This window comes from Malus domestica, chromosome 13, assembly GCF_042453785.1.
Source record: "Malus domestica chromosome 13, GDT2T_hap1".
Taxonomy (NCBI): domain Eukaryota; kingdom Viridiplantae; phylum Streptophyta; class Magnoliopsida; order Rosales; family Rosaceae; genus Malus; species Malus domestica.
Genome location: NC_091673.1, coordinates 42,285,440 through 42,311,595, shown reverse-complemented (window position 1 = coordinate 42,311,595; position 26,156 = coordinate 42,285,440). Strand labels below are relative to the sequence as shown.

At 36.7% G+C, this 26,156-nt stretch overlaps 1 protein-coding gene across 1 annotated transcript; it reads left to right on the top strand.

Annotated features, from left to right (window-relative positions):
- Positions 1 to 21,764: 21,764 nt before the first annotated feature.
- On the top strand, positions 21,765 to 22,469 carry LOC139190999 (uncharacterized). Its single transcript, XM_070811496.1, has 2 exons — positions 21,765 to 22,362; positions 22,453 to 22,469. Exons 1-2 carry the CDS (start codon positions 21,765 to 21,767, stop codon positions 22,467 to 22,469), a joined length of 615 nt encoding a protein of 204 aa, XP_070667597.1.
- Positions 22,470 to 26,156: the final 3,687 nt, after the last annotated feature.

The following is a 26,156-nucleotide window of genomic DNA, read 5'->3' as shown; positions in this document are numbered from 1 at the left end:
TATGCAAACTATTAACACTTTAAAGTAGGCATGCATTCAAAAACAATTCATAAAACCCATGACTTTCAAAGCCTAGTATATGGTGAACTCTTTAACAACATTAAAGAGAAGTAAAGATTTAGAGTTTCTTTACCCTTGAAGCTCATCCTTGTTTACACAAGGGATTCACCCAAGTGGAGGGCCTTCAAGTCACCTCCAAGCTCCTTGAATATTCCTTGTGATTTTCCTCCTTTTAGTGCTCCTTTGCTTCTTTGAGGATTTGAGGATTTGTTCTCCAAAACACCAAAAGTTTGATGTCTCTAAGTCTCCACACCAAGGGTGAGGTGTGAAGATGAAATGGATGACTTAGAGAAGAAAAGATTGCTAGATGAATCTCCTCTAAGTGGCCGGCCTCCTTGTCCAAAAAGAGAGAATAGGTTTCACCTCTTTTCTACAAGAAAAAACCCTAATGAGAAATAAAGCTATAAAGTTCCTTTTATACTTCATTTCAAGTGAGTGGCAAACTTGTAATTAATCCAAACTTGCCCATTCACCCTAATGGCTGGCCATATTAATGTTATTGGGCTATTTGCCCATTTTGTTTTAGTTGTCATACAACTTAAACATAATGGGCCTTTTGGACCAAAACGCTTTTGGGCCCCGAGACCCAAAATCAACATATAAGCCCAATACGAACCTTTCGTAAAATTAATTAACTAATTAATTAATCTTGACCATTCTTCAATTAAACCATTTAATTGCATATTCATTTCATTTAATTTCTTCACTATCACCCTTACTCGGTGTACGATCCATTAGGTTCCAATTAGCGAGGTAGTGGGCGATTGTTACTCTTAACGATCGATTGTGAATTGAAACCACATTTCAATTCTCCCTTTTATGATTAGTGTTGCCTAATCATTAGGGCTTCCACAAACCATGAGTGACACCTAGCAATATTTTATGGTTACCCAAGCTAAGTAGAATTGGTTGGAGAACCTATCCAGTTACAACTACAATGCAATACGGTCATTCTCTAATACAATACTCTTAATCACATTGTTTGAATGATAGTTTGTTTCATGTCTACTATCCAATGCGATACTTCTCTATATGATTCCCTTGAATATGATTTGGAACAAACTTCCTAAGTCATATTCATTTGCTTGGGCCAAAGACTTTAGAATCATATCTTAGAGTATTCTCCTTCCACCATGGAAGGTTAGAGATCCCTTGTTGTGCATTCATATGCCTACACGACTAGATAGCTTAACCCCAACAATGCCGTGGACACTCCGATGGAATGCCGTTGACATGATCAAAGATCAAGGACCTAACCATTAGACATCTATGATGCCTCAGGTCAAAGGACTACTTTGCATATTGCAACTTTCGAGTTCTTACATGACATGTATGTTCGAACTCTCTTTCGATCGTTGTTCAGTGTACTCGATTACTCTTTCGAGCACCTATGTGTTTGTCTTAGTGTCCAACACCAAATGACTTGAGACTAGTCATACTCAGGCTTGAGTCAATATAACACATACTAACCTTAACGGATTGTCAATACCCAATTGGCAATCCTATGGCTAGGAACGTTTTAGGAATGAACATAAGAGAATGGTCTCGATAATCTAACTCACTTAGATCACTTGTCTCTTAGATCAAATACATCCCTTGGATTCGCTTATTACTTAAACGCATGATACAATAAATAGTGATTAACAATAAGCTTTGCCCTTCATTAAACATATAAAAGTTTAATACATTAAGTATTCCAAAAAGCTATTACATCAAATGAGTGGCTTTGTGGGCATACTTCCAACACATACCGACAAACTTTCATCGGGCATGCTTGGGTTGACCAAAGAAACCTGACGAATATTTTTCTCGGGCAAAATGTAAATGAAAAAAAAATAAAAAATTAAGCCTTAATTTTTCCCGATGAATATGCCGTCATGCAAGCTTTATTAGCACAAAAAAATTAAAATTTAAAACCTTAATCTGGCAATTTATGTTGTCAGACAACGCTTATTTTTCTAAAAAATATATTAAATATGTTTAAATTTAATTAATTAATTTTAATTATATTAATATCATAATATTAAACAAATTTATTTTATTAATAAAATTACAATGTTCGTATAATTATATTGACATTGAAAAACAAATTTATTCTTGATTGAAAACCGCTTCACTCGTCCAATTGCTTCACCCCAAAAGACATCCATTTCCAGAATTTATAAATTCTGAAAACAATCGTAGAGCCAGTACCACTCGTCCATCCTATGCTCAAATTCCAAGGGTGGATGGTGTTGGAAATGTGCCATAAAGGCAATCATAAGATGATACTTTACAAACATTTCACATATTAAACTAATCTAGTTTAATGTAAGGGCAAAAATTATTGTTAAAGTTGTCTCATTAAATGTTATACGCTTGAAGGATAAGTCCAAGAAATGTGTAATTAAGAGAGTGTGATATAAAGAAGTTAGATTCATGAGTCCTTTCTCTTTCATTCACATATTCTAAACGTTCCTAATCATAGGGTTGGCAATTGGGCATTGACGATCCTGATAGATCAATAAAAGCATGTCTTCTTTCACAAGAGAGTGATCAGTCTCGAGTCATTAGTGTGAATGACACCAAAACAAGTATTTAGGTGCTCAATGGAGAATGAGTCCACTGAATGCGATCAATAAAAAGTTCTCATACTCATGTCACATAAGAACTCATGGTTACGTTAAATAGTTCTTTTGACTTAAGATATCATAGCTGTCTTGTGGTTAAGTCCTTAGTCTTTGGCTATGTTAAAGGCTTTACATTTAAGGGTGTCCACAATATAGTTGGGGCTAAGCTACTTAGTCATGTGAGTATTAAATATACAACAAGGGATCTCTAACCTTCAAACCGTTGAGGGAGAATACTCTATAATATTGTCAATCCAAAAAACTTCTTAGCCTACGTGGCGTGTAGGCCGAGTAATTAATAAACCAACTACGTCATTCGGTCAAATATGGGGCGTGCCAACTCGTCAGTCGAGTTCGGCCGGGGAGTAAAATGAATGTTGATGTGGTGTTGAGCGTGCTGCTGATTTCTGCATCTTGCGATTGCGACCAAAGAAGGAACTCATCTCAGCCTTTGGGTTTTAGAGTTTGAAGACAAGGCTGCTATTTTCTTTGAAGTTCACAAATCGTCAGCGGCTGGGTTCGGTCTCAGTAATTATATTTGTGAGAATATAAGTACACTAAACTTGTACCAAACTGTACTGACACAAATACTCAAAAGAGATAAGTGTCTTGATTGTAAATGTGGTTCGGCCGTCAGAATGCCAAACTCTAAAATGTACTTGTGGATATCCAATCATAAAATCAACTCGGCTTTCAATGTGCCGAGCCTGGTAACACTTCACTTCGTCGAGATGGCTGATGAAATGACCTCTTCCAACAAAGACTTGGAAATCCTTGTTGGCCGAGACTTGGATAAGTAATCAATCGGTCTCGAAGTGTTGTTTATCCAAACTGAATGAGCTCATCGGTCAGCTGATTCTATGACTCCAGTGCTGTTTATCCAAACTGAAGATGTTGCCGATTGCTTTCACATTGTTATTTATCAAAACTAAAGATGTGTTGGTCGGAAAAAAGAAAATAAAAACCTCAAGGTGTTTGAGAGGTTTGCACAGGGCAGTTGTGTGTTAAATTGGAGGGGGAGGGGCTTTCTCTGTTGCAGAGCACCTTGTATTTATAACATGCTTCATATTTTCTGCTTGGCACAGCTTGATAATTTCACAGAGTCCAATTGAAACTCATACTCGTGAAATGAAGACTGATATGTGGCATATGCTAAAGCCTACCTTCCAGATGGCTATCCACGACTTTTCAAACAAAATAAAAGCCTATCTGCACTTATCAAATCACCACCAAAATCCTACCCCATCTAGGCTTCTTATCAAAATTTCATCTCATGCATGCATCTCATCGGACCATCTTGATCCATTCCAAGCCACGTGCATAATAGCATTTATCCATCATCATTATCTCCCACTTATAAATGGATAATAACAACCCAAAAACCCAATCATGTCTCAATGGCTTCCAAGTGACCTTGGGCAAACAAACAATATTAACCAAAATGATAATGATTATAGCATGCCAAACTGAATAGGTTCTCCAACCTCTTATGATTAGTTTGGGTAGCCATGACATATTGCTAGGTATCACTCATGGTTTGTGGAAGCCCTGAAGATGTACAATCACTAAAGAAAGAATTAAAAGTAAGATTCAATTTACAATCGATTAGTAAGAGTTCTCATCGCTCATTGTCTCAATAAAAAGAACCTAATGGATCACACACTATGTAAGGTAATGATTGAATGATATAACGAAGATGAGTATGAACAATTAAATAGTTTAATTGTATATAGCAATGACTAATCAAAAGTTAATTAATCAAAGATGAAAGGTTTGTGGCCTTAAGTTAGTTTCAGGTTTAGGGACTTAAATGAGTTTTGGTCCACAAGGCATATAAGGTTTAAGTTGTGTAACAACTAAAACAAAAAATAAGCAATTACCCTAACTAAACACCCAAGGCCGACCATAGAGAGAGGGTTAGTGATGGCTCACTTGTTATAAGACTGCGTGAGGGCGCTTGTCAAATCTGTAGTATGCTGAGATATGTGTGGATCACCATTTTGGAGTTGAGCAGCTTGTTTGCAATGCATCTTCGTAAATGGTGAAAGTGTAGTGAATATCGGGCATGTGATTAGAGCTTCAATGAGCCAAATATGCATAAAACAGGTTAAAACACACAAAAATGGGTCTGAAACATTGAAAAAGGGTTTGAAACACCAAAAAATGGCTAGAAATGGTTGTTGAAATTTTTTTAGGTCACCAGTAGACCGGCCTGGCGCAAAAGGTGTGGGTTCAGGTTAGTTTGACCTGTGTTAACTATGGTGGGGTCGCGCGGATTAGGGTCTTACAAAATGAGCCGCTCAGGCCTACCTCTTTGGTTCTCCAATTGAGCACTACTGCAACCATTGCTGGGCTCGGGTGAGCATAGCTTAGTACGAAATGGGCTCTTGTGCGCTAGGGCTTGGGCACACTATTGCTGCTAGTTAAAGGGTGGAAAGTAGAGAGAATCATGGTGAAGAATTCGTTTTTTATCCTATAGTAGATAGCACAAGTCCTTAGAATAAGGTCTCGATGCAAAAGCAGTGGTGGGAAAGGAAGTCCCATCTGAACTACCTTCTTCCTAGGATTATTCTCAATCAAGAAAGTTTAAGTTATGTTCTCTAAGTTAAGGAGCTATACGTTTTTTCCTTCATCTCTTTCATGATATAAGGTAAGATAGTAGTTCATACTTTTCACACTCAAGTGTTTACCCTATCTCCGTGGACCTCCTTTTAGGACAGCACCCTTTACAGACATGGTTCTAGGTGCTAGCTACCTTACCCATGTTCGACCCAGCGCTTTTAAGCGAGCAAGCCACTTCTCAACAAGTTACCGTTTTTTCATAACTAAGGTCTTCATCCGCCTAATTGTAATTTGATGGACTTCTTCACTTCTACTTCATAACCTTGATTGAAGGCCAACTACAGATAAGTAACAACTTCTTGATACCATTCGCGCGATCTCCCAAATAGCACCTGTTTACCATAGGCATGGGGAGAAAGAGGAAATAAGATGGATTTACAACCCTAGGTAACAGTTAAAAAAGAGCGTGTCGCAAGTGAGTTCTGATCGAAGGTGAGCACCAAGTTCCCATCAGGAGCAAAGGCAGTTCTTTCCAGATCCAGGAAACACAAACACTACACTTGGATTGGGCTCTGTAGCTTGGCATGTGTAGCTGCAAGCTGGAACATCTAGGCTTGCACGTGGGGAGGCCCACGTAGTTTTCTAACCGGTGTAGCGCACTGGGTTCGTGCATGGGAAGTCCTGATGTGCTAGAGATGCCCCTTGTTTGGGCCTTTGAAGCTCGTCTGTTGCGCGCTTGAGGTCAATGCCTTGGGCCTCCAAGTAGGTTCCTAGATCCTACACTCTTTGTCTCCGCATAGGGCTAGCGTCATGGCCTACTTTTGGCTGATGCTTGTTTAGGCTTTCAAGCCATCTCCAAATCATCAAACTTTGTTGGACTGCAATGTGGGCTACAGATGTCGTAGCAACCACGATTGCCATCTGAAAACCTTGGTACGTAAGAAGCATTGTTCGTTGTGGTTTTGGAATTATTCGTTGTCGTATTTCTTCCCCAGGGCTATTTCAAAGAATTTATAAATTCTAAGAATAGGAACGTGTGGAAAATTTATGTATAAACGAAAAATTTGAAACGTTGAAAGTGAGAGTCTTCTTCGAGCATTTGAATCAAACTCTCAATGAAGGCACCAATTTGTGGATGCAAATTTATGTCGTCCTTTGGTTGGACAAAACAATCAACACCTTTGATCAAAGGCCAAAAGCCTAGCGCGCCCATGATGAGTGGAGGGTGGGGGATTTGGTAAATGGATCTTTGATGCCTAAATTAGTCTTTCTAAAAAGAGTGAGTGTTTGGGTTTTCTGTGTATAGAAAAGCTTCACCTATTTTTGGTGGAGAATTGAGGTATTTATAGGGAGTATGGCTAGCCTTTAGGGTAGGATTTAGTGAGGATATTCCCAAGATATTGTGTAAATAATGTCTTGGAATAATTGTGAAGATATCCCAGAATAAATGTGGTTAGGATTACTTGATAGAGTTTGTCTTCAATTGAGAATGTATTAATGATAGGACTTAGGGATAATCCTATCATTAAATATCTTTGACTTTTTCCATGTGCAGAATAGCTCTAAGCAGTCGTAGTCCACTGCCTGCATGTCTAGGGATGTTGAGTTGGGCGTGCGGAATTTAAATATGCCATGCTCATTTAATAAAGGCAATCTTGTCTTTCTTGGCTGAAAGTTCACGTGTCACCTCCAGAATTTTTGGCTCCACAGTCGACAGCTAGGGAAACTTGCTATGATGCCAAGATAAAACTACAGCGTAGGGTTTTATTGTCATTAATTGTTATTCCTTTCCCGATAGAGGAAATATAGGGAAATTTTATTTAAACCCACGTAACCTTTCTTTACACCCAACTTACTCTCTACACCCAGATTATTTTCAATTAAACTCTCAATATCTCTTTAAACCTAAATTTACTACCTAAATTGCCCTCACAAACCCAATCAATATGTAAAATTATCTTTACACCCATTCAAAAAATAAAAAATCAATTCAAAGCATATGTTCTCTCCTCTAAAGTTCTTACCTTCCGACATATTCGTCGTATTTTCTATCAATCTTCCATCGCTTTGCAAGAACACACCTCTCTTAGCATCAAACACAAATTTAGCAGAATTTAAAACCGTCAAACTGTCCATGTGGACAATGTTGGAAATGTGCCCTAAAACCAATCATGTGATGATACTTTACGGACATTTCACATGTTAAACTAATCTAGTTTAATATCAAGGGCAAAGATTATTGTTTGAGCCGTCTCATATAAATGTTATACGCTTAAACGATAAGTCCAAGGAATATGTGATTGGGAGAATGCGATCTAAAGAAGTTAGATTCATGAGACCATTCTTTCGTAGACACATCCTAAACGTTCCTGATCATAGGATTGCCAATTGGGCATTGACAGTCCGTTAAGATCAGTACGTGCTGTGTCTTCTCTCAGGGAGAGTGACTAGTCTCGAGTCATTGGTGTGTGTGACATCAAGACAAGTACGTAGGTGCTCAATAGAGAATGAGTTCACTGAACACGATCAACGAAGAGTTCTCATACTCATGTCACATGAGAACTCATGGTTGGGATAATGCAAAGTAGTCCTTTGACCTGAGGCATCATAGTTGTCTTGTGGTTAGGTCCTTGATCTTTGATTATGTCAAAGTCACCCCATCCGCGGGTGTCCACGACATCGTCGAGGTTAAACCACTTAGCCATGGAGGTAAGTGAATGCGCAACAAGGGATCTCTAACCTTCAAACCATTTGGGGGAGAATACTCTATGATACGATTAAGAATCTCTGGCCAGAGTATGAATGAGATTTAGGAAGTCGTTCCAAATCACATTCAAGGTAATCATATAAGCACACGAATCACAATGGATAGTAGACATGAATAAACTATCAAACCAAACAATGTGGTCAAGAGTATTGTATTAGAGAAAGACCGTATTGCATTTGTAATCCTAAACTGAATAGGTTCTCCACCTCTTCTGATTAGTTTGGGTAACCATGATATGCTGCTAGGTGTCACTCATGGTTTGTGGAAGCCCTAAACGTGTATAATCACTAAAGGGAGAATTGAAAGTAAGTTTCAATTCACAATCGATTTGAAATGGTTTTAATCGCCCACTGCCTCGCTAAAAGGAACCTAATGGATCGTACATCGTGTAAGGTGGAGATTGAAGAAACAATGGAGATGAGTAAGAATAATTAAATGTTTTAATTATTTATGGTAAGGATTAATTAATATGTTAATTAATCAAACGAATAAGTTCGTTAAAGACATTGGGATAGTTTTGGACCTTAAGGCCCAATGGGCTTCGAACGTCAAGCCCATTGACTTAAGTTGTATGACAACTTAATGAATAATGATTCACAAAGGCCCAATTAGCCCAATAATACCCTAAGGCCGGCCATTTAGAGATGGAGTGAGTTTTGGACTTATTTACAAGTTTGCCACTCCAATGAATTAAGGTATAAATATGACTTTATAGCCAAAATTCATTTAGGGTTTTCTTTTGGGGAAAGGATGAGAACATAAGCTCTCCTTTCTCTCTAAAGTGGCCGGCCTCCTTGGAGGGTTTAGCTAGCAATCCTACTACTCCAAGGTCACTCATTTCTTCTCCAATCTAACCTTGGTGAAGAGACTTAGAGGTTCTCAATTTTGGGAACTTGGAGAACCATTTAATCCATCCAAATCCATAGATCTAAGATGCAAGGAATGAAGGCCCTCTCTTTGGGTGATTAGCCTTTGCTTATGCAAAGAGGAATCTACAAAGGTATAATTTCTCAACTAACAAATGTTGTTTTAAGTTGAGTCAAGGTTCACCAATCTACTAGGCTTCGAATTTCATGGGTAATGTTTTGTTTTTAAGTGCATACAAGCATGATTCCGTCTTTTAATTGTTAATTGCATGCTATAGATGTTATTCAAATGAACATGCTTTCACAAAATTTTCCTTCAAGTGGTATCAGAGCCTAGGTCTAGTAGTTGGTGAATCCTTTCGGGTTTTGTAGTTCATAGTCTTTGATTTAAATGTTGTAATATGTTACAAGCTTTATTCTTTCTTTTTTTAATGTAAATTTTGTTAGAAAATTTGCCATCTCAAATGTTGTAGATGTAGTTCATATGAGCATGAATTTTGGAGCTAAAATTTGGTGCCATGTTTTTGGGGATTTTTGGCCAAATCCAAAGGGTGGATTTTTGGGTTCTTGTTTGTCTTGTTAAAAATGTTTTCAAGTGACTTTTGGAACCCCTATGTACCCTAGTTTGGTTATATGTTATTTCCCATAAGTTTGAATGGTTTTGGGATGTTTTTGGGTGAAAAATGTTCATGGAAATTTTTTTGAGTTTTTCATGAGCGTTCTTCATTGTTCTTGACATTTTTGCCAACAACAAAAAGTTTGGTGTTTTGATTCAAAGTTTTGATTTATTTCATAAAGTTTATGTTTTATGTTTTTCATATGTGTAAATGTATTAGATATTTGTTTAGAAAGGTGATGGAATTATTGGTGGGTGTGTAAGGATTAATTCCCTTTCACACACACCACTTGCACCACTTGCACCACTTGCATGCTTTATGTCAAACTTACCAATCAACACACACATCGCTCCTTTCACCTCTCCAAAACCGGCCACTCCCTCAATGGGAGTACTTTTGGGGCTTTTATGCAATTACATAAAGTTTTGATACTTTTGTGTATTTGCACTATGGCCCAAAAGTTTACGTTTTTACGTAAAGGCCCAAAATCATTAAAAGACAAATTGTTTTGTTCCTTTAATGAAGTTTTTCAACTTGTTGAAATTTTTGGGTTCTAGTTGTAATTACATGAAGTAGTGGACTTTTGTGTTTTTACAAAATGAGCTCAAAAGTTTAAGTTTTGCAACATAGCCGAAAGTTTGAGGTTATTGCATTTTGGCCCAAATTAAGTTGAGAACAAAATTGTTTTGTCTCTTTAAATGAGAATTGGATTTTCATTTCATTTAGCTCCATTTAAATCAATTTTATGGATACAAAAAACCAAATGAAAATGTTGCATTCAATTTAATTAGTTAAAGTGTTGATTAATTAAAGGGTGATTATGAACCTAAGCCTACGATAATTGAGCTATGTGATGTTGGAAATGTGCCCTAAAACCAATCATATGATAATACTTTACGGACATTTCACATGTTAAACTAATCTAGTTTAATATCAAGGGCAAAGATTATTGTTTGAGCCCTCTCATATAAATGTTATATGCTTAAACGATAAGTCCAAGGAATATGTGATTGGGAGAATGCGATCTAAAGAAGTTAGATTCATGAGACCATTTTGTCGTAGACACATCCTAAACGTTCCTGATCATAGGATTGCCAATTGGGCATTGACAGTCCGTTAAGATCAGTACGTGCTGTGTATTCTCTCAGGGAGAGTGACCAGTCTCGAGTCATTGGTGTGTGTGACATCAAGACAAGTACGTAGGTGCTCAATAGTGAATGAGTTCACTGAACATGATCAACGAAGAGTTCTCATATTCATGTCACATGAGAACTCATGGTTGGGATAATGCAAAGTAGTCCTTTGACCTGAGGCATCACGTTTGTCTTGTGGTTAAGTCCTTGATCTTTGATTATGTCAAAGTCACTCCATCAGGAGGGTGTCCACGGCATAGTTGGGGTTAAGCCACTTAGCTATGGAGGCAAGTGAATGCGCAACAAGGGATCTCTAACCTTCAAACCGTTTGAGGGAGAATACTCTATGATATGATTAAGAATTTCTGGCCTGAGTCGTTCCAAATCACATTCAAGGTAATCATATAAGCACACGAATTACATTGGATAGTAGACATGAATAAACTATCAAACCAAACAATGTGGTCAAGAGTATTGTATTAGAGAAAGACCGTATTGCATTTGTAATCCTAAACTGAATAGGTTCTCTACCTCTTCTGATTAGCTTGGGTAACCATGATATGCTGCTAGGTGTCACTCATGGTTTGTGGAAGCCCTAAACGTGTATAATCACTAAAGGGAGAATTGAAAGTAAGTTTCAATTCACAATCGATTGTAAAGAGTTTTAATCGCCCACTGCCTCGCTAAAAGGAACCTAATGGATCGTACACCGTGTAAGGTAGAGATTGAAGAAACAATGGAGATGAGTAAGAATAATTAAATGGTTTAATTATTTATGGCAAGGATTAATTAATATGTTAATTAATCAAACGAATAAGTGCGTTAAAGACCTCAGGATAGTTTTGGACCTTAAGGCCCAATGGGCTTCGAACGTCAAGTCCATTGACTTAAGTTGTATGACAACTTAATGAATAATGATTCACAAAGGCCCAAATAGTCCAATGAATCCCTATGGCCGGCCATTTAGAGATGGAGTGGGTTTTGGACTTATTTACAAGTTTGTCACTCCAATGAATTAAGGTATAAATATGACTTTATAGTCAAAATTCATTTAGGGTTTCTTTTAGGAAATTGGAGAGAACACAATGCTCTCCTTTTCTCTCTAGGAGGCCGGCCCCCTTGGAGGGTGTATCTAGCAATCCTACTCCTCCAAGGTCACTCATTTCTACTTAAATCTAACCTTGGTATGGAGACTTAGAGGTTCTCAATTTTGGGAACTTGGAGAACCATATTCTTCCATCCAAATCCATGGATGTAAGAAGCAAGGAATGAAGGCCCTCTCTTTGGGTGATTAGCCTTTGCTTATGCAAAGAGGAATCTACAAAGGTATAAATTTCTCAACTCACTTTGATTTGAGTTGAGTCTTGGTTCACCAATCTACTAGACTTTGAATTTCATGGGTAATGTTTTGTTTTGAATGCATGCAAGCATGATTCCGCCTTTTAATTGTTAAATGCATGCTATAGATGTTATTCAAATGAACATGTTTTCACAAAATCATCCTTCAAGTGGTATCAGAGCCTAGGTCTAGTAGTTGGTGAATCCTTTTGGGTTTTGTGGTTCATAGTTTGTGATTTAAAAGTTGTAATATGTTACAAGCTTTATTCTTGTTTCTTTGAATGTAAATTTTGTTAGAAAATTTACCATCTCAAATGTTGTTGATGTAGTTTTTATGAGCATGAATATTGGAGCTAAAATTTGGTGCCATGTTTTTGGGAATTTTCGGCCAAATCCAAAGGGTGGAATTTTGGGTTCTTGTTTGACTTGTTAAAAGTGTTTTCAAGTAACTTTTGGAACCCCTATGTACCCTAGTTTGGTTATATGTTATTTCCCTAAAGTTTGAATGGTTTTGGGATGTTTTTGGAGTAAAAATGTTCATCGAAATTTTTTGGGTTTTTCATGAATGTTCTTCATTGTTCTTGACATTTTTGCCAAGAACAAAAAGTTTTGTGTTTTGATTCAAAGTTTTGATTTATTTCATAAAGTTTATGTTTTATGTTTTTCAAATGATTTAATGTGTTAGATATTTGTTTAAATGGTGATAGACATAATGGTGGGTGTGAAAGGATTAATTCCCTTTCACACACACCACTTGCACCACTTGCTTGCTTTATGTCAAAACTCACAAATCAACACACACATCACTCCTTTCCCTCTCCAAAACCGGCCACCCTACATGTAGGGTACTTTTGGGGCTTTTATGCAATTACATAAAATTTTGATACTTTTGTGTATTTGCACTTTGGCCCAAAAGTTTACGTTTTTACGTTTAGGTCCAAAAATGCTAAAGGACAAATTGTTTTGTTCCTTTAATGAAGTTTTTGCATTGTTTAAATTTTGGGTTCTACTTGTATTTACATGAAGTAGTGGACTTTTTTGTTTTTACAAAGTGACCCCAAAAGTTTATGTTTTTGCAATATAGCCCAAATGTTGAGGTTAATTGCTTTATGGCCCAAATTAGGTAGAGAACAAAATTGTTTTGTCTCTTTAAATGAGAATTGGATTTTCATTTTGTTTAGCTCCATTTAAATCAATTTTATGGATACAAAAACCAAATGAAAATGTTGCATTCAAATTAATTAGTTAAAGTGTTAATTAATTAAAGGGTGATTATGAACCTAAGCCTACGATAATTGAGCTATGTGATAGGCCGTTTCAAATTTGTTTGAACCATGGGAATGTGTAGATTAGATTTTGGTTGTAATTTGATTTGATCAAATGTTGTAAAAGAGCATAAGCTCTTCTTTACTTTAAAGTAATTTGATTTATGCAAATGTTGTAATGAGCATAAGCTCACCTTTACTTTGAAGTACTTCTTTCTTGCTTTATTTGATATGCATGAAAATGAAGTAGTTGGGTCCAACGCCCCTAAGACAACACGCCTTAATGTGATTAAACGCGTAACTAAAATCAATCACCATCCCTAGACCAAGATTCAAAACAAGGCTCGTGTTGAATCTAAACAAAGGTTCATAATCATCCTAAGGCCCTAAGGCAACTATATAGTCCATCAAATGAATGCAAAGGTTATGTTAGTAGTATCATATACTCTTGCTTTAAAAACTGTTTTATAAGCATAGTGGGAGTATTATATACAACTAAAAACAATCATATGGACCAATAGTTGTAATAGGACCAAAATTGTTTTAATAGAGATTAAAATGTATGATTATTTGTGATGAGACCTAAAACCCTCAACCAAACCATTATTAAGTTGATAAGCGTGAGAGTGCTTTGAACACTCTTTCGTGGCCTTCCACCGTGGTAGGCTCCAATCGTTTATGACTTGTACACCGCCTTCACCCTATATAGGGGAGTGCAAAGTGCATGCTTATACTCAGGAGGAGTCTATATACATACTTGATGAGGTGAGTGTAGGCAACGAGGATGGCCAACATCGTATCATCGTGAGGCTATTCTTGAACCTCTTCACAAACTAAGCATGGTGGGAATGACTTAACTAAGTGCAATGGAGCCAACATCATATCATTGTGAGGTGACATTCTCTAGAGGCCAAATAAGATGGGTACTTGCAAGTGATGCAAATGAGTAAGCGTACTCTCTCATTATTATTAATGCTAGCCAACATCATATCATTGTGAGGTGGGCTTGGTAGTAGTGAGTCTCCCATACCCTACTAAGAGTTTTCTCCAAAACTCTCGAATTCCAATGAGGGACATGGAATTTGCCAAAAATAGTGGGTGGTGCTATTTGATTTAAAGACCCGAATCAAATGGCTTAAAATCAATCAATTTGTATTCGTTATGTATTTGTTTACCAATATATTTGCAAACGTTATCCAACACTTGACAAATAAAAGCCAAAAGCTTTAGTTTCCGGACTTGGTACTACAAAACCATAGATTGTCTTTAAATGGCTTGTAAATGTACCTAAGTAGTCTCATCCTCATAATCTTCCTATTGATAATGTATCATTGGAAGAACATGTTAGAAAAAGTCTATCATAAAGAGGACAACACTTTTAAATGTCATAATTCTTCAATTACAATTTGTTGTATGAAGAAATAAGAGTTGCTTTGAACAACCCTTAATCAATGCAAACATTAGTGCTTGTTTCTTTGTTACATGAACAAAGAACTTTAGAAGAAAGCACAAAGGCATGGACACTTAATGTGCCATGATTCTTCACTTACAAATTGTTGTATGAAGAAATAAGAGTTGCCTTGAACAACTCTTGAAAGTTTGTAATTATGTTTAGAACATAATGGTTGGTTGACAAAAATAGTCCATCAACATGGACTTATGATGATTTTGAATCATTGAGGGTTGAAGTGTTAAACCACTTAACGAGACGGAAACTAAGCTAGGACTTCACCTTTATGTCCCTATCCTAATGGTTCACTAAGTTTATTGTAAACTATGTAGTGAACAATAAATACATGCTCTTCAAAATGTTTGATGTGTATAACACAATTGAAATAAGTTTCAAGAGAGATAGTGGGAGTTTAGGGACCATGACTAATGTAGTCAAAGGTGAAAGTCAAATAAAGAAGATAAAAATAACTCCAAGGGAACAAACTTTCTTTATGAAAGGATGGACATTGGAAGGGGTATTGGCAAGAAATGTCTTGCAAGTGTCAAGAACACACCTTTTGAAGGTGTTGTAAATTGTTCTTAAATTCTTCTAGGAAGTCGTTCCAAATCATATTCAAGGTAATCATATAAGCACACGAATCACATTGATAGTAGACATGAATAAACTATCAAACCAAACAATGTGGTCAAGAGTATTGTATTAGAGAAAGACCGTATTGCATTTGTAATCCTAAACTGAATAGGTTCTCCACCTCTTCTGATTAGCTTGGGTAACCATGATATGCTGCTAGGTGTCACTCATGGTTTATGGAAGCCCTAAACGTGTATAATCACTAAAGGGAGAATTGAAAGTAAGTTTCAATTCACAATCGATTTGAAATGGTTTTAATCGCCCACTGCCTCGCTAAAAGGAACCTAATGGATCGTACACCGTGTAAGGTGGAGATTGAAGAAACAATGGAGATGAGTAAGAATAATTAAATGGTTTAATTATTTATGGCAAGGATTAATTAATATGTTAATTAATCAAATAAATAAGTTCGTTAAAGACCTTGGGATAGTTTTGGACCTTAAGGCCCAATGGGCTTCGAACGTCAAGCCCATTGACTTAAGTTGTATGATAACTTAATGAATAATGATTCACAAAGGCCCAATTAGCCCAATAATACCCTAAGGCCGGCCATTTAAAGATGGAGTGAGTTTTGGACTTATTTACAAGTTTGCCACTCCAATGAATTAAGGTATAAATATGACTTTATAGCCAAAATTCATTTAGGGTTTTCTTTTGGGGAAAGGATGAGAACATAAGCTCTCATTTCTCTCTAAAGTGGCCGGCCTCCTTGGAGGGTTTAGCTAGCAATTCTACTACTCCAAGGTCTCTCATTTCTACTCCAAGGTCTCTCATTTCTTCTCCAATTTATCCTTGGTGAAGAGACTTAAAGGTTCTCAATTTTGGGAACTTGGAGAACCATTTCATCCATCCAAATCCATAGATCTAAGATGCAAGGAATGAAGGCCCTCTCTTTGGGTGATTAGCCTTTGCTTATGCAAAGAGGAATCTACAAAGGTATAATTTCTCAACTAACAAATGTTGTTTTAAGTTGAGTCAAGGTTCACCAATCTACTAGGCTTTGAATTTCATGGGCAATGTTTTGTTTTTGAGTGCATGCAAGCATGATTCCGCCTTTTAATTGTTAATTGCATGCTATAGATGTTATTCAAATGAACATGTTTTCACAAAATTTTCCTTCAGACAATAACAAGCAGAAATAATCTTGGGGACTAGGTTTTGAATCTTTTGAAGCCAAAACCGAATTCGGACTAGTTAGATATATAAAAGAAACAACAGCCCATTATCAATCCAATTTATATGTGCCCCTTGGAATGGCAGATTAATTGTGCCAAAATTTCGAACAAGAGCCAGGAAAGTTTTGGAAGCGAGAAGAATTTGCTTGACTTCAATCTTCCAATGTTTTTGTTAATGATGATAACAAAAAAAATCCTTTCTTAATCTGTTTGATACGTGGTGCGTTATCTTCATAAAACGATGAAGGTGTTGGATTTGGCATTAAATCAACATGCCTAAACTAAAAAGGATTAGGATACCTTGGACGCAAGATATTTGGATTTGTGTTTCCTAGTTGGTTTGGGATTTGGTTTTAGTATAGGATTTGGTTTCCTATATTCTAGGGACTTTGTGTAAACCTAGGACATCTATTAGTATAAATACAGGGATGTGGGATAAAGTTTTGTGTGTGAGAATTTTTGAGAGCCATAAGTTTGTATACTTGAGAACACTTTGTGTTTGTGAGTTCTCTTGTATTTGATGGTAATCAATAAAGTTTCCATTGTTAGAGAGGTACTCCTATATTGGAGGAACTCTAAAATCATTGTGTTTTGTTTATTGCTTGATTGATTTTTGGTTGAGTTTAAAACAAGTGTTATCAAGAGCTTAGGTTCTTACGTGGGTTGTGACTATCAAGCAATGACAAAGACTGGTGATTCTACCGGTGGTGATGATGTTGAAGAAAAATCTGGCACTAGTGGAACCAAGATGACAGTTCAGTTTGAAATTGAGATATTTGATGGAACGAACAACTTTGCTATGTGGCAATGTTGTTGGAGATATGCCCTGAAAGTCAATCTTTGGAAGAAACCTTTCAGGACAATTCTATATGTATGGAAAACTCTAATACATCAAAAGGCAAAGTCACTCATTAGGAATATCTCAATAAACGATATACGTCCTAAAGAGTGAATCCATGGACAATGGATCGATGGAAGAAGTAATCTAATGATGTTAGACTGCAGAGACCTTCTTCGCATAACCATGATGTCCAAAAAGGTTCCTGGTCATAGGATTGTCGGAGGGACACTGACAGTACATAGACCAGTACATACTATGTCCCCTTCCAATGGGAAGGATGGAAAGTCTTATGCCATTCGTGTAGTGACACTAAGACAAGTATGTAGGTGCTCATTATAGGAATGAGTTCACTGAACACAATCAAACGAGAGTACTTGCATGGAGGTCTACTCACATGTCAAGCAAGTAACTCTACTAGTTGGAATAATGTAAGTAATCCTTTGACCTGAGACATCATAGTTGTCTTAGGGATACGTTGCTGATCATTTGATAATGAGACGTGACCACATCTCATCTTGGATGTGTTCTATGCATTGTTGGGGTCAGTGATTTATTCTCAGAGGCATGTGAATGATTAACAAGGGATCTCTAATCCTCGTTATGAGAGGATGCATACTCTAAGATATGATTCAGGAATCTTCGACCGAAGTATCGAGCGTAATGATGGAAAGCGTTCCTATACGACTCAATAGAATCATATAACTTGATATAATCACATTAGGGGCTTGACATTAAATATCCATACCTAGTAATGTGATTGTGAGTATTGTATTAGAGAATGATCGAATTACATTGAAATTCCAACTGAATAGGTTTTCCGAACAAATTCTACATTAGCTTGGGTAGCCACGATATATGGTTAGATGTCACTCATGACTTGTGAGTTCTTCTAGATGATTAAATAAGTATTCATCAAAGAAAAAGGAGAATTAAAAGTAAGTTTTAATTCACTAAGTGATTGGATAAATAATAATCAATTGGATTGATATCAATCACCTCACTGCCTTGCTAATTAGAACCTAAAATGATTGTACACCGAAACACTCTTATGGTGAGACAACTAAAGGATGATGGAATTAATTAATTGGATTAATTAAGTGTTATGATTAATTAGAAAGTCTAAAGAAATCATATAAACGATGAAAGATCGTTTAGGACTTAAAGAAAAGTTCGGGTTCATTTGGGCCCATTGGGCCCAAACGAATTGGGTCCTTTTATTCAAGCATAGAATGACTTGAGATGATGAAAGCCCAAAGTCCAAACCCATACTAAGGGGGCCGGCCAATACAAGTGAAGGGAGTCAAGTGGTTGACTCACTTCTTTGACATTTATAAAGGAAGTTTAGTGAAAAAGTATCATTAGGGTTTTTGTGTGTTCTTTTCAACTAGAGAAAACAAAAGTCTCTCTCTCTCTACACACTACATAGCCGGCTACCATAAAGGAGAAATAGCTAATCATCTTTTCTCCTTTTTGGTTATTCCAACATCCATCTCACTACACTAGTGGGTGTGGATCTTTAGAGGTCTTCTACTTTGGAGACTAGAGGAGAATCAAAGGAGCTCTAAATCTATCAAGGTGGAGGAAGCAAGGAGGGAGGCTAGACTCAAGGAGTTCCAAGAACAAAGAGCTTGGAGGTGGTCCATCCTTGGTCTCAAGTCTAGATCAAGAGGTATAAAACTATACCTTCACTTTGTTCTTCAATATTTTCATAGATGCATCATATATGAACCTATGCTTCTTGAAGGGGATTTGCATGACTATAGCTTTGATATTATGTGATAACATGCTTCCGTTACAAATGTATATAAATTTTGAATTGTATATGCATGCTAGTCACTAGAAATCCAACTTAAATCTCATTATTTCCCTACAAGTGGTATCAAGAGCCAAAGGTTTATATTTGATGTGTCATTTTGGATTTTATGCATATGGGTTTAAATTTTATGTTTGACATATTATTTCTTCATTCAAAATATGTTTATCTTTTGTTTTTCAAAGGTTGAAAAATGTGTTTCAAGAGTTGAAAAAGATATGTATGCAAAAAGTGTTTTGGATGCATGAATGAAGAGTGAGTTTTTGAACAAAATTTGGGGCTTATGTACCATAGGGGAGGGCACGGTTTTGGGGGGATTTTTTGGCTTGTGTTTGTGTTTTATTTTAAGTCACACACACACACTTTGAAGCTAGAAAGTAGAGGCCTTGTCACTTTTGTTTTTTGGTTTGAAAAAAATCACCAAGAAAGTACAAATCTTGAATTTGTTTTCATGGTTTTGTTCTTGGTGTTCATGGTTTTGATTTTGGTGTAAAAGGTTTTGTTTTAGTGTTCATACTTTGTTGTTTGAATTTGGATGGTAAACTTGCCATCAATAGCTTTCCCTTGATTGACTCAATCCTAGACTTGACTAAGAGACCTTACACCCATCATACCTTTTTAAGCTAACTTGCACAAGTGGTGACAAGGAAAAGCTAGGGCTTTTGCTTTATTTTGAAACTAAGGGAACAAGATAGGACCTCTCCCTCTCCCCATCACATAACCGGCCACCCTATTGATGGGTCCTCTATGGGCTATTTTGTAATTTAAAAGTTGATTATACTTTCTAGTATTTACGGTTTGACCCATAACTTTTTATAATTGCATTTCGGCCCCACCTCTTTATGAGATTAAAATATTATGATTTTAATTTTGTTTGTAGCTTAAACTCATCATATAATTATGCACATATGTACTAAATCTAATTGATTATGTTGCATTCCAATTTAATTATTTAATGTGATTAAGTAGCTAGTAAAATGGTTGACTATGGACTTGTGCCTTAAACGATAATTGAGCTATGAGAAAGGCCGCTAAATTCAAATGGTTTGAACCTTGGGAATGTGTTTTAATTGCTATTTCAATTGGACCTCAACATGTTAGACATTAATCTTTCTCTCCCTCTTAGTATATGTAATTTGTAGGAATTTGTATAAATCGGTTTGTAATTCTTATTACTTCTTTATCTCTTTCAATTAGTTGATTCCCTCTAGTACTAGACTAGAGTTTCTTTAACTATTGGTAAGGAAACATATTAAAAGGGGTTTTCATGAGATTAAAGATTTTTTGGGTCCAATGCCCTAATTAGCAATGAATGATTGTCTTTCGTTTCTAATGGCTCAATGAAAAATGTTTTAATTGGATTGAAAGCGCGTAATTAAAACGATACATTCCTCCCTAGATCTTATTCAACAATGTTGGCTCGTTGTTGAATCAACCTAATAAGTCCATAGTCATCCAAAGAGCCTAAGATAACTATAAAGTTCAAATTTAAAGGAATGCAAAAACCCTAGTAGTAGTAGTTACTTCCAATATTTGAAAAATTCGATTTTTGATATTGATTTGTTTTTCTCAAAACAAATAGTGGGAGTATCATACGCTACTAAACTAAAATGAACACAATTAGTAGTGATATATATCTCCAATATTTTGAAAAATTGTTTTGATATTGATTTGTTTTACGAAAACGAATAGTGGAGATATCATATGCTACTAATTTCATTTACTTTGGACTAGTAGTTGTAATAGACACAATTTATTATAATTTGATTAAATAAATAAAATGATGAGACCTTAAAATCCCTTAACCAACATCCAATATTAAGTTGAAAGTGGAGAGGTGCTTTTGAACACTTCTTCGTGGCCTTCCACCATGGTAGGCTCCAATTGTTTATGACTCATACACCGCCTTCACCCTATCATGGGGGAGTTCAAAATATGTGCTTATACTCAGAAGGAGTCTATTTCAAACATTTGATGTGGTGAAGGTAGGCAACGAGTATGGCTGACATCATATCATCGTGAGGTCATACTTGGACCCCTATCCGAACCGGCATGGTGGGTCAAAACTTAACTAAGAGAAATGGTGCCAACATCATACCATTGTGAAGCATTGTTCTCTAGAGGCCAATTAGATGGGTAATCACAAGAGGTTGTTGTGAATAGGTAGCCATACCCTCTCATTATTATTTTTGCTAGCTAACATCGTATCATCGTGAGGTGGGCTTGGTAATAATGAGCCTCCCATAACCCGCTAGGAGCTTTCTTTGAAATCTCCCGGATTCCATCTTTAGGGATATGGGATTTGCCAAAAATAGTGGGTGGTGTCATTCGGTTTAAAGACCCAAATCGTTTGACTTAATCAACAATCAAACTAATTTATTTTATTGTTATGTATTTAGATATGGTTGGAAGCACAATTGCAAAGATACTCGACAAGCATTGCCTTGAGGGGCACAATTTCCCATCTTGGCATCGTAATGTCAAGATTCTCCTAACCTTGGAGAAAATTGTTTACGTACTAGACAAGGCTCCACCTCACATACCTCTTGGCCCTGAGGCCACTGAGGATGAACGTGCTAAGTATGACAAGCACGTTGAGGATGATACACAAGCCAAGTGCTATCTGTTGGCTTCCATGAATGAGGAGCTACAGAGACAACATGAGGGTATGGACAGTGCATCCTCCATCATACTCCATCTTACAGAGTTATATGGTGAAGGGACGCGCAATCATCGCTTCAGCACTGTCAGTGAACTTGTGAAGACCAAAATGGTCAAGGGAGCCCCAGTGCATCAACATGTACTGAAGATGATTGGACTCATTGAACAATTGGAGAACCTAGGGACTCCACTTGACGGGGAATTGGCCCAGGACTTCATCTTGGCTTCTCTTTCTGATTCATTCTCGCAGTTCGTTATGAACTACAACATGAACAAGATGGATAGCACTCTCTCTGAGTTACTAAACATGTTAGTAACCGCTGAGAAGACTATGAAGAAAGAGAACGTTGTAGGGACTGCTGCAGTAGCCTACAACAAGCCATGCTCTTCCAAAGCCAAGCCGAAAGGCAAAGGCCAAGGAAAGGAAAAGTCATCCACTCCTAAGGCCCAAGGAGGAGTGAAGAAAAAGAAGGCGAAAGAGCCCAAAGGGACCTACCACCACTGTGGAAAGGATGGGCATTGGAAGAGGAATTGCAGGTTATACCTTGCATCTCTGAAGGACAAGCCACAAGGTATGGTTTTTGTTCTTATCTTCAATTCTAAAGATCTTCTAATCTTTATATTTGATATAAAGTGCTAATCACTTATGCCATTGTATGTAGGTGATGGAGCCAAGTAGAAGATGGACGAGCAAAGAAAAGAATGGAATGAAGGGTTCGGCCATTATCTTTTTGCTAACTATTTAGGAAGTTTGTTAGGCACATTAAAGATAGTCTTTAAACTTTCTTATTTTGCTAACAACTTATTATGTGGCTTCATATGATGGAAGACCCACTTTTGGTGCCTATATGAAGGTATATAATTAGTCTCTAATGTAGGAGCTAATTCTTTTGTATTAAAACATTATGAATGTTTAACTTATCATATCAATGTAATGTGATGAATGCCTTCTACTAAATTTGTTCCTCAAAGTAGTATTATGAATTGAAAATTGTCTTGTTGTATTCTAGTTGACATACAAAAAATATATCACTTATATAATGCAATATCCAAGCTTTGGATTTATCAATTAAGGATAGATCTTACATGTTGGCCATAGATGGATACAATGAATCTTTAGATTTGGTTCCAATTGCCTACATATGAGTTCTATATGAATTGAGAAAGTCTAGAGATTCCTTTCTTGAAGAAAAGGAAGATCACATTATAATGACATAAGTAATACATAAGAAAAACGTTTCTTATATGGTTATCACTTACTTAACCACAATAACCCAGATCACTCTTGGTTCAATTAGTAGTTTCGAACAACTAATTGGACATTCTTAAATTGTTTTAAGAAATGTCAAATATGTTAGTGATCAAACCAATGATGAAGTATCTAAATCTATAAAAGGTTTAAAGACTTTAGTTACTTAATAACAAGACATGAACTTAGTGGAGTTGGAACAATAAGCTTAAAAGGTTCTAAGCTACTCCACAATGTCCTCTACCCGTATACTTCATAATTATACACTATGAATGTATAATGCGATTTCTCATTAAGGTCATGAGAAACAGTGGGAGGTGAGAAAAAGGATATAAACTTGAATATGATTTGTTTATAAGTTGTCTAAAATTAATAGTGCATCACTATTATTAATGAGTTTGTAATTTTAATTGTTAAAAGCTCTCAAACTCTTCGAAGCGTTAAAATCGATGTTGTGTAACATTCTAAGAATAATCTATGAATGTTGGTTTCACCAACCTAGCATAAAATGGTTATATGTTGGGAGTTGTCCATCATTCTCTTTTACAAGAACAAGCTAAGTACAAAGCAAATGGACAAGTTGATGAAACAAAAGGGAATAGTTTCAAAATTAGTCACAACATATAGTTTAACAACAAGACAATCCGATTTCGACTGCAGAGAATCGACTGCATCTCAAGAGCAAGTTGTACAAGTTGCAGTACAAAGAGGCCACAAAGATGATTGGCCATATAGAAGATTTAAAAAGCTTCTAGCTGAATTGGCAAATCTTGAAGAGATAATCAAAGATGAAGAGAAGGCCTTGATCCTGATGAACTCATTACCTGAATCTTATGAGCCTTTCGTGACTACTTGGATTTATGGCAGGGAGACAATTAAGTATGATGAAATCTCAAGTGCTCTTATGAATCATGAGGTGAGACACCTTGACAGGCAAAAAAGGAATAACTTTGAAGCTTTGTTAGTGAGAGGGAGATCAAAAGAAAAGAAAGTTTCGTACAAGAAAAATAGTAGGTCTCGTACTAGAGGAGTCTCAAAGAATAGGAAGTTCTTGGACAAAGATGAGTGTGAAGGAAATTTTGTGAAAAATATGTTCATTTGAGCAACATCTATGGCATGCAATTAACAATTAAAGGCGGAATCATGCTTGTATGCAGTCAAAACAAAACATTACCCATGAAATTCAAAGCCTAGGAGTTATGTGAACCAAGACTCAACTCAAGAACAAAGTGAGTTGAAAAATTTTATACCTTTGTTGATTCCTCTTTGCTTAAGCAAAGGTTAATCACCCAAGGAGAGGGCCTTCATCCCTTGCTTCTTAGCTCCATGATTTCTTGGATGAGGATGGTTGAAAGGATTCTCCAAGTTCCCAAAGTTGAGAACCTCTAAGTCTCCACACCAAGGTAGGACTTGAAAAATAGATGAGTGACCTAGAGGAAGTAAGATTGCTAGCTAAAATCCTCTAGGGTGGCCAGCCTCCTAGAGAGAAAAGAGAGCTTGTGTTCTCATCTTTTCTCCAAAAGAAACCCTAAGGATGAAATGGCTATAAAGTGCCTTTATACCACCTCACAATGGAGTGGCAAACTTGCAATTAAGCCAAGTTCACTACCCCTCTCTATATGGCCAACCATTAAGGGTTCATTGGGCTTTCAAGCCCTTTGTGGTTTCAAGTTGTCATACAACTTGAGTTAATGGGCTTGACATTCAAATCCCATTGGGCCTTGCGGCCCAAAACTAACCCGAGGTCTATAACGAACTTATTCATTTGATTAATTAACATATTAATTAATCCTAGCCATAAATAATTAAACCATTTAATTATCCTTACTCATCTCTGTTGTTTCTTCAATCTCTACCTTACACGATGTACGATCCATTAGGTTTCTTTTAGCAAGGCAGTGGGCGATTAGAACTCTTTCAAATCGATTGTGAATTGAAACTTACTTTCAATTCTCCCTTTAGTGATTATACACGTTTAGGGCTTCCACAAACCATGAGTGACACCTAGTAGTATATCATGGTTACCCAAGCTAATCAGAAGAGGTGGAGAACCTATTCAGTTTAGGATTACAAATGCAATACGGTCTTTCTCTAATACAATACTCTTGACCACATTGTTTGGTTTGATAATTTGTTCATGTCTACTATCCAATGTGATTCGTGTGCTTATATGATTACCTTGAATGTGATTTGGAACGACATCTTAAATCTCATTCATACTCTGGCCAGAGATTCTTAATCATATCATAGAGTATTCTCCCTCAAACAGTTTGAAGGTTAGAGATCCCTTGTTACGCATTCACTTGCCTCCATGGCCAAGTGGCTTAACCCCAAATATGTCGTGGACACCCTCGGATGGAGTGACTTTGACATAGTCAAAGATCAAGGACCTAACCACAAGACAACTATGATGCCTCAAGTCAAAGGACTACTTTGCATTATCCCAACCATGAGTTCTCATGTGACATGAGTATGAGAACTCCTTGTTGATCGCATTCAGTGAGTTCATTCTCTATTGAGCACCTACGTACTTGTCTTAGTGTCAGTCACACCAATGACTCGAGACCAGTCACTCTCCCTAAGAGAAGACATAGCACGTACTGATCTTAACGGACTGTCAATGCCCAATTGGCAATCCTATGATTAGGAACATTTAGGATATGTATACGAAAGAGAATGGTCTCATGAATCTAACTTCTTTAGATCGCGTTCTCCCAATTACATATTCCTTGGACTTATTGTTTAAGCATATAACATTTATATGAGACGGCTTCAAACAATAATCTTTGCCCTTTAAATTAAACTATATTAGTTTAACATGTGAAATGTCTGTAAAGTATCATCATATGATTGGTTTTAGGGCACATTTCCAACAGAGTGTGCTTTTGGTCATGAAAAAGGGCATTGGAAGAAAGACTACCCTAAAATCAAAGAAAAGACTAGAAAGAAGAAGGATGACTCAGAAGCAAATATGGTTGAGGTCGAGGATGAGGAATTTGTCTATGCCCTATATGCATTGAGCATTGTGGATTATATGAGAGTGGGTGCTTGACACAGGTTGTACTCATCACATGACTTCTCAAAGGCATTGGCTTTCAAGTTTCAAAGTTATGAATG

Excerpts from the sequence above, each read along its gene's own strand:
- LOC139190999 (XM_070811496.1), top strand. The coding sequence starts at position 21,765 with ATGAATGAGGAGCTACAGAGACAACATGAGGGTATGGACAGTGCATCC.